Here is a 12,697-nt window from a genome sequence, read left to right on the forward strand (position 1 = left end):
AAGATGAATCCGCAGTATCTTAATAACATCCCTTCAAATATCATGAACCTAGAGCGGTGGTGTTTTGCAAAAGTCAGCGTGGAGAATATAATGTTGCCTAGATTTCCCAATTATGTCTGCTTTGTACAAGAAAATCTGTGAAAAATCTGGGCATCAGTGTCACGAGTGGCCAACAGAAGGCTGCGGTCTCCCTTTTTCAATCGCCTCGTGGAAAGGCAATGTTTGTGATCTGCTGCCCTCCGGTGGGTGCTTTGAGAGGTTATCTTTAAAAGTGCAGTACTGCCTAAAGACGCAGTAGAATGTTTTGAGAACCATGTTTTGAGAACATTAGAATTTTCAAAATGCATTACTGAAAAAGTAATGAAATGTTAAGTTCTGTGCATGTCATACGTAGGATCAAAAATCATAGCTATGTCCCTTTTCTTAATTTGCTATTTTTTTGTTCTCATCAGAGTATTTCTACATCCAAGTTCTAGTTTGTTCTCTGAAACATTCTCCTCACATTCTCTCTTCACATGTGTACAGATTATAGATATAACACAATATAAACAGGAATAATATCTAAGTAGCAGAAGTATCTAGTGCATCTAATAATATATGCATTCTGTCTGTTAATCTCTCTCTTCATGATTATTATCAATATACTAGATCTCTTTCTAGCATCACAGAAAATATTTAAAAATTGAACAAAGAAGATTGCTATAAAAAGTATTTTCTTGTCATGTGCAGTTCTTTATTAAAATATTTAAATGTATTACTGGATGTTTTAGAACAAGAGCTGAATTTGACATGTAATGTCATGCCACATCTAATGGCTCCCGGAAAAACCTGATTACTGTTTTCTTTCAGCTCTATAGTGTTCTAAGATATTGGATGTTAAAATAACAATGTGTTACCAAGCACACCAAAACAATTTTAAGTAAAGCTTAGAGTAACTTAAATAACTGATCTGTAGAGTCTGTAGAGTGATGCTGATATTAAGGCAAAGTGTTTTTTGTGATGATTTATAAAAACAGGGAAAAACAGGTTGCAAAAAGTCATTTTAAAACGTCCTTATTTTTTCTATAACTGAATGACAAAATTTGGTAGTCATGAGGTGCTGATTACAGGAAGCTTTTTGTGACAACACGCAGAAGGGTGTCGCCTTGTGCAGCGGGCCGTGGCACAACCCGGGTGCAGGCGCCCTGCTGCCAGCCCTCGCCCGAGCCCCCTGCCCTGCCCTGCCCTGCCCTGCCCTGCCCTGCCCTGCCCTGCCCTGCCAGCTCGCGTTGCAGAGCGGAGCAAATCTGTTTGTCCTGGCTGGGAAAGGACAATGTAAGTCCAGCGTAACCGAGGCAGGCCTGAGTTCGTAGAATACCTAGAAATACAACAAATTCAGAAACCTCCATTCTTTTCTGCATAAGGGGTTGACTTAGGTGCGAGACCATCATTCACAGCTTTGACATTTCTTTCTTTCCGGAAGGACAGAAGGACGATGGTTACTAGTTAGTGCAATTTGGGATTAGGGCTCATTTTTATGTTATTCAGATTATATGTATACACATGTGCATGTATACACGGGTGCATGTATACGCGTGCGTGAAATCAGCCTTTTCCAAAACGTTCAGCCAAGCTATTGTGCTTACTGTGCCTATTTTGCGAGCAGGCCCTTAGTCTAGCACCTGCCCTTCACCCTGTGCTACCTATCAGTAAGGTAGCCTCCCCGCCTTGCCCGGGGAAGGCCCCACGCCTCGGCCTCCGGGGCCGCCATTTCCCGCCGCACGGAGCCGCCTTGGCCCCTAGAGGCGCGGCGGGGCGGGGCGAGACGGCGCCCGGCTCCACCCCGGCGGCGCCCGCCCCGCGGGCCGGCAGCGCGGAGGCGGCGCCCGGGCGGTGAGTGCCGGGCTCTCGCGGGCGGGCAGGCGGCCCCGCGGCGGCGGCCGGCCGGCCGGGCCGGGCCAGGAGCGAGGGAGGCGGTGGCTGCCCTCGGCCGCGGAGGGGAGCCCGCAGGAGCGGCCCCGCGGCCCGGGGCCGGACCGAGGCGGCGGCGGCGGCGGCGGCGGCCTGGGGCCGGGGCGGCCTGTGCCGCGGCGCGGCGCGGCGCGCCGACGAGCGCCCGAGTGCCTGTTTGCCCCGGAGGCCGCTAGGCGGCGCCAGTGTGGCCCGCGCGGTGAGCAGGGAGCGTTACCGGCGCCGCGCGGGCGGCGGCCCCGCGGGCGTCGGGGGCTGCTCGGGGCTGCGGAAGGGCGGCTGGTGCCCGGCAGCTTCCGGGCTCTCGAGCTTTGTGCTGCGAACTCGGAGTGCTTCGAGTGGAAAATACACGTTAGTAGGCGGTTGTCAGTGAAAGCCTAAAAAGTGCAGTATGAAGTGGCTAAATGCCAAAGATGTTAGAGGAGGAAAAAAAAAAGGCAAAAAACTCACGAGCTGGGCCCTCTCCTCAGTCCGTATTGTAAAACATTTACTTCTTCGTGGTCAGTTTTCTCTGTTCCATGCAGGCTATGGAAGAGGAAATGACAAAATGTTGTCTAGGCTGACAGGTCCTTCACATACGCTAGCTTTTAAGGTAACAGCAGGATTCTTTAAGGATGCTTTGAGTATGAGTCAGGTATTAGCAGCAGTTCCCTTGGCTTGACTAGTGAGTTGTTGCCTTTACATGGTAGAAAAAAGTGTTGGACAGGACTCAGTAAGATGGTGCCCTTTCTTTCTGCAAAGCTTTCATCCTCTAGGCACGTGCATATGAAGGTACAGGCTTACAGGCTTTCAAAGATTTCTTGAAGTTGAGCTGAGACATGACGTGCTTCTGAGTTTGCATGTCCAACAAATATTAAATATAACAGAGGTATAACAGTGATTAAATAGGCGTTATTGTGCAGGCTGAATGACTTACAGTGTTTCTAGTGATTGCATCTGAGAGGTTTTGTCTATTTTGCAGCAGTTATAAAGCACTGTATGAACAAAATGATTGCTCATACACAGACGTGTCCAGAGAGTGCCCATCTCAAAGTCTTCCTATATCTTCTAGTCTAATTTAATTTACCACATCTCCAGTACTCCTGAACATAGACTCTTAAACTGGATCACCAGCTAGAATTAAAAACATGCGTATTCCACCCAGCCCACTGAAAACCTTTAGTCATGTTTACCTTTCTGACAGCCTTCCTTCCTTCTCGCTCTCCTACGAAAAAGGAAGCTACTAGAGTAGTCATGTGTCCCTTTTCTTACCCTTGCATGTTGACTTTCTTGTTTTCTCTGCAGGAGTTCAGTCATGAATTCCAGAAGGACTGACTATGTATGTGAATGCTTCAGAACTTTGAAAATTAGAATGAGATGAAAAATATTCCTAACTGTTAATTTCTGAGCTTAGCAGACACTACTCGTGGCCAAAAAAAACCCAGTGCCTGGTTCCAAATCTGCTACAGAAAAGACATGAAAAAGAGCAAGAAAGAAAAGTGTAGTGCTCTTTCATTCCCCCACAAAAGACCAGTGCATTTCCTGCGTTTGAAGAACCTTACAAGTTTTTAAAAGAATTTGAACAGGGTTTGAAACACCTCTCTAGCTGCCTTCTGCTGTGTAACTTTACTGTGTTGGAAGAAACTCTTCATCTTGATGAGAAGAAGTTATGATAGGACAGACATTATAAGCTGTCTCATGCAGAGCAAAGTCATTGACAAAACATGTCCAGAAGCAATAATTAAATGCACACTCATCCTAAAAGTAATAGTAAATCAGCCTCTTGAGCCTGTGATCTATTCTGGATATATTGCCTTTAGTTACTAGAGTAGTTTAAGTAGAAGTATTCAGTGTTACAAGAGAGAAAAGAGGTATTCTTAGAAAAAGGTCTTGGAATTAATTTATAGGAGGTTGTTCAGTCTAGGGTACACTAGTCTTGGCAATGAGCGCTCTTGAGTCTGAACTAATGAAAAGTGGCATTAAGAGAGTTAAGTATGGTGGGACTGATGTTACATCCAGAGGCCTTGGCTTTCCTTGTCGATAGTATTCAACAAAATATTTTTTCCATTATGTTCCTCAAAAGTTTTCACGATTTCTGTACTTCAGTGATGTTAAAGATGAATATCAATTTTTGCTTCAGGTAGTTCAGGTACCTTCAGAGAGTGACCACTCTACAGTAATACAGGTCTACTGCTTCTCATGTTGGGTTGTGGTTTTGTATGGTTGCCTTATGATTGCCATGCTCTTTTTCAGTGCGGCATGGCATTAATACTAGAAATATTTGCAAATGTTAATAATTTTTCTTGCAAAAGGCAAGGGTTAGTTCTGCACGTAAGGTTTGCAAATTTTTTGTTTCATTTTCAACTTATCAGAGTAATTTGTGCATGTTTGTCACCCTGAAATCACTACTGCAAATGTGTGCAGCATGCCGCAAGAGTAAGCCCGTCTCTGGTCTAACCCTGGAAGAACAGCCCTACTGACTAGTGTCAAAGATTTAGTTGCTATTTATTTTGTTAGCTATCCGGCCAGCAGAGTTGAGGAAGTTACTGGAGTATTTCTCCTTGTGAAGGAAGTGTCAATGAATTACTTGCAGTTTGCTAATACAGTGGGATTACGTGGGTGTTCTTGAGAGTCTAATTGAGTTAGCTAGAACTCTTATTGGTGGATAGTACCGTGTGAAAAAGATCCTAGTCTCAGTTGAGACTGAGTTTGTAGCACAGGAATAAGAGAAATGCAAAATCAAATTAGTTTTACAACTTAACCTATTTGATGAGGCATCATTAAAAGTCTTTAAATAAGGAGCAATGGTGGAGCTTTTTATGAACTCACGTTTAGAATGTAAAGAACGGTTTATAGTTGGAGTAAAACCATTCTTAATGAATTCAATATCAAAGAAAAAAATTAGTTTTTATCTTCTCTACTTCTGTCTGCAAGGCTTGCATTGCATTGTTTTTGTAGGCTACTACATTCCTCTATTTCTAAAACAAATACTGCATTTTTTGTTGTTGTTTTAGTTGTTGTGTTTTCTTCCTGTTTTCAGGTGTATAGACTAGGGTGACAGGAAGTGGGGTTATTCTCTAATGAGTAAGCCATGCAAACCAAAGTTAATAATTATATTCCTGAGACATACTGTGTTTCTGATGTAGCTCTTTGGGTTATATTGCTTTTCTCTTACGAATGCCAGTCATTTTGACAATGTCATCCAACACATGCATTTAAAAAGACATTAGAAAAGTAGCTGCCTGAAGTACCAGTACTTTCTTCTATTTTATGCTCATGGATTAACAGGGCTCATTTTCTCTAGTCAGAGAATGATATGTTACTCCATGCAATGTCCTTTCTAGATGTGGGTTTTCTGCCTTGATTTTATGTTTGCCAAATCATTGCAGCAAACCTTAGTGTAGTTTTATAAAGCCGGTAGGCCTACATCTCCAGTGTGGCTGGTGATTTTAGTTCTTGGTTTTAGAATGCCTGATTTGAAACACTTGAAAATGGAAACTGGTTTTAAGTATGGGTGGGTTTTTTTTTTTTCCACTATGCTCTTTTTGTAATGTTTCTAAACTGGCAACTTTGATAGCAATTTTTATTACATGAACACATTTTCACACCAATTCTAAAAGAGACTGCAACCTTTAATAGCATTTAGTCTTTATTTTCATTCAAGGAAAAGATCAGTGCTGGCAAACGGAGGAAACCTTCCTCAGAAACATTGTGCAGCCCTGTCAGTTAAAAAGTTTCATCCTCTGTGTTTAGATATATGTTAAGGTAATAGTTTTCTAGAACTGATTTCAATGAAAGAAAATCATTGAAAGGAAGAACGAGGAAGATCTGAGCTTTTGAAATTGTTTAGTGATGCGTGGGAAACTCATTCCTGGGATCTGTAAGTATTTTTCAGTTTACTTATTTAATTATTATGCAGGCATGCTTTTTGCTTCACGAAGCTTCTGTTGCCCTGGCATTAGAGCACGGTTACTACGGACAGATTTGCCTTCCAAATCCATCAGGTTTTCAGCATTTGCAGTGAGTATTTCGTCAACTTCATAGATTAAACTATTTCGTGTAGTATTTATTTTAGAGATGTGCTACTTTTGTAATGTTGCCAGTAAATAGAGATTAGGTTGGCTCCTACTTTGGTTTTGAGTTAATTTTTGCCAGGCAGTTTAAGACTCATTGATCCTATGTGAGGAAATCTACAGAAAATTGTTTCCTATAGCTGTATTTTCTTTACTTCTTATTAAATTGATCCAAACATTTAATACCAAGACCAAAATAAGTTATTCAGATCAGTCAAATATTTAACCACACTAGTACAATGGAATTTGGTGATTATTGCTATGTGTATACCTTTCAATCTTTAAAGGTGGAGCTTAAACTTTTTTTTATACAGGTTCATCTTAATTTCCCAGCTTAATGGCTTATGAGATTGTGTAACTTCATTTTAAGTCTTCCAGTTTTGTTGAAAGAAAGCAGAGCTTTGCAACATGATGAATGGTTGGAGGTCACACGCTTCGATATATGTAGAACTTTGGAATATAAATTGTGTTCCCAAGTCAGAACAAGAGTTCACTTAGTCAAAAACCTGTGTCAACCAAGGCATGTGTCAGATCCTCCGGAACAGGTGTTCAAACCTTTACACTGGACAGGAAGAGCCTAGGTTGCTGGTACGAGATGTTTTCTTTTAACATGCAAGCCAGTTTCAAGGTCAGGTTTTGCCTGCCTTAGTTTTTCATATGCCATAAGTATTTGTGATCTATTTAATGTAGTTGGATGTTTTCACTGACCAAGCTGACAATATCTAATCCTTTTTTTCTGTTTTTGTTTTTATTTTTTTAATTCTATTAAACTCTTGGCTTCAATTGTAGCTTTTGCCATTGAATTTTACAGTTTAATTATGCAAAATGTAAAAGTATTTGCTTCTGTCGGTATTAAACTGCCATTCGCTTTGACCACAAGTTTCTTTGTATTATGAAGAAAGATAAATAGGAGCAGCACCTGACTTTCTGCCTAAAGTGATCAATGTTAGGGAAGGCAGAAGGTCACAGAGCTAGAGCTTGATGGGGAAATGCCTCCCGTGCTTAAACTGATCAAGATCCTAGCCCGTACCTAAAAATGGCTTGAAGATTGTCAAGTGATTGCATAACTAGACTAAAACAAAAAGAGAATCCTAAGAATTCTCATGACCTTCTAGAAGAAAGAATTCTACTTAAGAAATGATTTAAAAATGTCAGCTAATTGGTTGACTTTTTCGAAGTAAAGGAATGAGCTGGACCTGAACCTCACATTAAGCTGAATCTCTGAAAGCCTGAAAACTAGCACAGCTCCAGCGATTGTGTTCCATAACTAGTTTCAAGACACAAGAAAAAGTAAACAAAAAGGCTTGAATCATTAAAAACTAACTTAAAATGATACGAAAGCTTCCTTAGGCAAAGGCTTATTTTATTGGTCAATACATTTTAGCTAGGGAGAATTGCTTAAAACAGTTAAGATTTACCTTATGTTTAGCGATAAAAGTCCTGCCGTTGATAAGCCTTTAGCTTTTATCAAATTAAAACCGTTTCAAGAAGAGTTGCCCATAGGCACGTACAGAATTCTTGTTACTGACTGCAAAGATTCAGAGTAAGACCTTTCATTCCATGTAGTATGAGTAGTTGAGCATGTGAAAACGGTGAGGACTCACTGTGTGATGCTTGTGTTACTGATTTTGTATTGTACACCCGCACATTAATCAGATTTACCAGGATACCAACACTAGATTCATCTTCCAAACCATATGTGCATTTCTGAGTAGATGCAGTTGAAATTACCTAGTCAGGGCTCCTTCTTAACCATGGTGTACATCCTGTGTCAAGAATTACAGTTCACCTTAGTTGAAGAACTGAATATGTAGCAAAACTTAGGTTCTAATGTGATTTTACTGTGTTGCTAATAAATATTTAGAAGTTTTAATGAAAGTTTTAATGAAATACCTTTCCTATTTTCCAGCTGCTCATCAATTTTACAAATATAATTATATATAAAACAGGCTTTCCAACCTTGATTGGGCAGGAGTTGGGCCAGAAATAACTCAATCTTTAAGTCTTTAGTGTATCATAAAAAAGAAAAAAAACGTACAAACCATGGTTTTTTTTTTCTTTCTAGGTCATCTTTTAACGCTTTTGAGCTAAATTATGCCACTGCTTCAACCTTATTCAAAGTTCAGTGGGTTTAGATAATGATGAATGAGAATTTAGGCCATTCTTGTTTGTTTTCATGTTAGTCTGAATTCAAGCTATTATAGAAGCTTTGATGAAAGACCATGTCTATAATTTTGTATAACTGCTGAATTCAGCTGGCAGTGGTATATTTGAAAAAGCATGAAGGAGAGTTTGTCATGCAGAATCCAACAATATAGCACTTTGTCCTTCTTAACAAAACCCTTCTGTCTATATATTTTGATCTTGCAGACAATGGCCTTCAAACACAAAAACACAAGACGAATTGAAGGCCTTGATAGCAATGTGTGGTAAGTAAAAGAAAAATATCTGTGAATTTCAGAAAATGTCTTTGGCTCATATATTTTATTTTTGAAATGATAATTATTGCCACACAGGTGTATATAGGACTCGCTGTCTCTGCTGAAGTATATTTGGCACCTGCTTAAAGAATAGAAGCAATGAAACAAGTTCTGTTAAAGCTGTGATTTCTTCTTCTGGAGCTTTAACCATGAGACTTAGGCTTCTGGATATCTAGTAAACCACATAAGACAAGTGTAACTCTTGGGCATGGTGCTACAGCAGGCTTTCAAATTTAAATATTAATTTTGTTAAACAATGTATTTTATTTATTCTTTTTTCAAAAGATGAATAAGACTTTTTTTAACCATATACTTGTCTTTAGAATACAGCCCATTATTTTTAATATATCTTTTCCTACATAGTAGATTAGTCTCAAATCTGTATTAAATCTGTCACTGACAAAAATGGGATTTTGTTAGTTGATAACAGCACCGTGTTGGGCTTGCGATAGTTGTGCATGTGTTTATATACACACACTAGTTGTATGTACGTGTGTGTAACACATAGACAAGGTGCTTTGGTCATCCTACCTTGGACTCATTTTTTGCAATTTCTATTTATTTTACAGAGTTGTGAGGCTGTTTTTTTTGTTTTTTTTTTTGTTTTTGTAAATCTTGTTGACGTTTAGGCATTGAGGAAAGGGTAAAATGCAAAGCTTACCCATGAAAGAAGGAAAAAAAAATCGTTCAAGAATTCTAAAGTTAGTTTTTGGCAGGGTACTAGGAACAGTTAATGGACAGCCTGAAGCAGTCCATTGCCTAAAATCACGCACAAAAAAATTTACAACGCTCTGAGATGACTGGATAGTTTAAATAACACCTTCATTTGACAGAATCTAGGCTTTAAATCATTTAATGCACCTGTTCTAATTAGGTCTACCTCATTTTGTGAAGAGGATAGTGTTTTGTTTCTGCTCATATCCAGGCTTACTGTATGTTTGTGCGTGTGCCCATCTGAATACAGCTTTGCTGGAAAGAAAGTTACTGTGTGAATGCAGAAAATAAACCTTTATTAGGTTCTCTCCGTCTCCTGTGATTACTTAACGTTGTCCCAGCCCCCACTTCTCGGTCTAAGCACTGTTTACTTGAAGCTCTTTCCCCTGCTCTGAATTTGGCAATCTGAAACACTTTTTTTTGCCTTTTAATGCTGATCATGGAAAAGACAATTTTATGTTGTATGTCAAATTTAGAACTTTTTTTTTTTTTCTTTTAGGGTTGAATTTACAAAGGTGGCAGCAGATCCCTCAATTGTTAATCTTGGTCAAGGCCTTCCTGATATATCCCCTCCCAGCTATGTTAAAGAAGAGCTGGCAAAGGCAGCAGCAGTTGACAAACTGAACCAGTACACACGGGGTTTTGTAAGTACTGTGGAACTTGGGGACACAAGTTCAGTGGAAGTTTTACCATGTAGAAAAATCTAAGACTTTGCTTTCGATTGGTTATATCCATAGTTCATACTCTTACATCTGAAATTTAGTTTCTCTGGTAGATTTATCAGCTACTAACCAACATCCTCTGTGCAGGGTTCTTTAAGGCAGAATCCTTCAGCAAGATCAATGTGGTAGTGTGCATGTGGAGTAGATTGTCGTAGAAGATTCATACCGAGTCTATTCACAGGACAAACAATATAAATTATACATTTACCTCTGATTTTGCTCAGTATAAACATGAATCTATAGGATCATAGTACAATGAGAAAGACATACTTGATGTCAGCTGAGATAGCACCTCTAGAATCAGGAAGAGGTTCACCCATAACATTCAGTAGGTTTCAATGGGGATTAGGAAGTAATTAAAGCAGTAAGTTTATGCTCTGGAGGATAGTTGCTATCCAATGTACAAGCTGACATGTGGAATTTACCTCTTGAGCTGGGTATGAGCATGTGGCATTTATCATTCCCCAAGGCAGGGCATTAAAGTGGACTATTGCTCTTTTTTTAGTATGACCACTTCCTTGTTTCATTTGGTTTATCTTTCTCAAATTTTGTGGTAAAGATAAACTATGTTGCCCAACGGAGAATGAATGTATCAGGATTGCTACTAGCTCCTAGGGAGTCTGTTTACAGTTTAGATCTAGTATTTTTCTAGAGGGCTGTGTAATGCAACGACGAGTAGGAAAGCAATGTGTAGAGCTGGTAAGCCTGTAACTGGGTAGGTAGTTGTGGAGTCGTTGTTTGTATATTTTGTCATAGCTTTTTGCCTGTTCTCTGAGAATTTGCATGCATGAGAACTGACAGGGAGCAGCGAGGGCCAGCAGCACCCGAAGGCACAGGGAGCCACACACACTAACATAGCTGGCAGGGCAGGGGCCTCATCAGCCAAGGCCTAGTCCCGCAGCACTGAAGCAAGGCAAGCAGGGCAGGCCCAGAGATGGCAGCTGAGATCAGCCCAGGCAAGTTTATGGTGATGAGGTGGGTCTGAGGTCAAGCCAGGAAGTCAATCTGCAGGATGAGGCCTGGTGACAGCAACCAAGGTCAGACGCACCGCAGTGATCACCAGGCAGATTCATGGTGACAAGGCAGGTCCAAGGGCAAGCCCGGGAGTCAGTCCACAGGTCAAGGTCTGGATCAGCACAGGCAAGCTGGAGACCAGCACTCCCTCAGCCTAGCTCAGGCAAGGAATGACAGGCCCGAGCTGAGCGGAAACGGGGCCCTTGGGCCTGTGGGCAGGGACGGGTGGAGGCCCCTAGTGAGGCTGGTCAGGGCCAGAAAGGCCTGTTAGTGCACTCAGGACCCTGACAAGAGGGGAGAAAAAAATCCCCATTTATTACCATCCCACCTTGGGTCACTTTGTTTGTGCACCTTTAGCTGTACCCGTAGCTCCTCTACAAGAAGGATACATGTATAACTTGAAAGTATAAAGCAGTTGTTTAATGGCTGACACATACACGAAAGATAGCTGGGGTTTAACGAACTTCTAGACTAAACATTAGTATGTTCACCACCCCCAGTAAGACACCTGAAAAGTCTTTGCTGGTCGGGCAGGCATCACTGAGAAGAGTGAGTCTTCACCTCTCCCTTCCCTGGAAGGGGTCCTGTGTTGCTGATTTGCCCTCATCCCCAGGAAGTGTGAATGATGATCCCCAGAAACTGATGATGCTGACTGTTTTTTTCCTTTAGGGTTTTATTCCTTTCTGTGTTGAGTTTTTCCTCTTGGATCCTTGACTTACTAACAAGCCTCACCTCAATAGTCGTATGTCTGTCTGTAATTTTACCTTTCTTATCTTTTTGGAGAGTTTCTCATAGCTCTTTCTCACATCTCAGCAATTTCCTCAGAAGTCTGGGGAATGTTACGGAGAAGTTTTGGACCAGGGAGAGAGGTTACAGAGAGCATTGGCTGTGGTCTCTTCCAGCAAATATTCATACGCTGATTCCGCTCCAAAATTTTGCAATTCAGGCATAAGTATAATTTTGCCGATGCATGCAATTACTCAATTTTTCTGTCACTTTGTTCCTTAGTCCTGAATAGCTTGGTAATTCTCATGATAATTATGAGCAATTGCAGAAATGTTATGCTGTTGATAGAAATTAAAGAGGGGTTTTTACCTGTATTTGCATTTTCAGCTATTGAACTTCCTCTGAACCTTCTGCACGAGTAAAGTTTTTGAGCACAACATTTATGGATAGCAAATATGGGTGGGATGAATATGAGTGATGCACATCCACCTGATAATTGAGACATTGTCTCAACCCTCTGTGACCCTTAGACGTCTCATTGACTGTAGGGCTATGGTCTGTAGAGTGACCTCACATGGTGGTGCATGTGTGGTGTAGCATTCCTGTGTAGTTGACGCACTCATAGCAAAAAGTGGCTGTTATATGAATCAACAGTGATTTACAAGCTTTAATTGATGGTAATGTTTTTGTTTACAGAAGGAGTCATAATTTTATGCCATATGTGTTCAATATTTTAGAGAAGGATTTTTGTTAGAGCTGCATTTTTCTCATTGAACTGTTTTCTCTCTTTCTACCAAGTATCCAAAAAAAAGAAAAAAAATTCGCAACAGGAAACCTGTAGTTTTCCTGAGTAAACAGAGCTGTGCCTTCATATTCCCATATTGTATATGAGCTTTATTTCGTGTGTGTTTGCTTGTTCTTTGCATACTTTGGAAAGAATACGCTAACCTTTGTGATCCTGTAGGGGGGGACACATGGTGAATGGTGCTCTTGAGATTTGGGATATCATTATTTGAATTATCATTCTGCTCCTAAGTGC

At 40.7% G+C, this 12,697-nt stretch overlaps 1 protein-coding gene across 9 annotated transcripts in view; it reads left to right on the top strand.

Annotated features, from left to right (window-relative positions):
• The window catches only part of KYAT3 (kynurenine aminotransferase 3), a 36,432-nt gene that overhangs the window by 9,991 nt on the left and 13,744 nt on the right, over window positions 1–12,697 (top strand). For 3 of the 9 annotated variants that reach the window (XM_068952573.1, XM_068952574.1, XM_068952580.1), the window contains exons 4-6: window positions 5,849–5,949; window positions 8,373–8,431; window positions 9,696–9,840. In XM_068952573.1, the coding sequence (XP_068808674.1) occupies window positions 5,849–5,949; window positions 8,373–8,431; window positions 9,696–9,840 (305 nt within the window). Of the gene's footprint in view, window positions 1–1,804; window positions 1,873–5,848; window positions 5,950–6,316; window positions 6,591–8,372; window positions 8,432–9,695; window positions 9,841–12,697 lie in introns of those variants that run through there. The other 6 variants (XM_068952577.1, XM_068952576.1, XM_068952575.1 and 3 more) reach the window with 6 other exon arrangements.

This window comes from Struthio camelus, chromosome 8 (assembly GCF_040807025.1).
Source record: "Struthio camelus isolate bStrCam1 chromosome 8, bStrCam1.hap1, whole genome shotgun sequence".
NCBI classification, from domain to species: domain Eukaryota; kingdom Metazoa; phylum Chordata; class Aves; order Struthioniformes; family Struthionidae; genus Struthio; species Struthio camelus.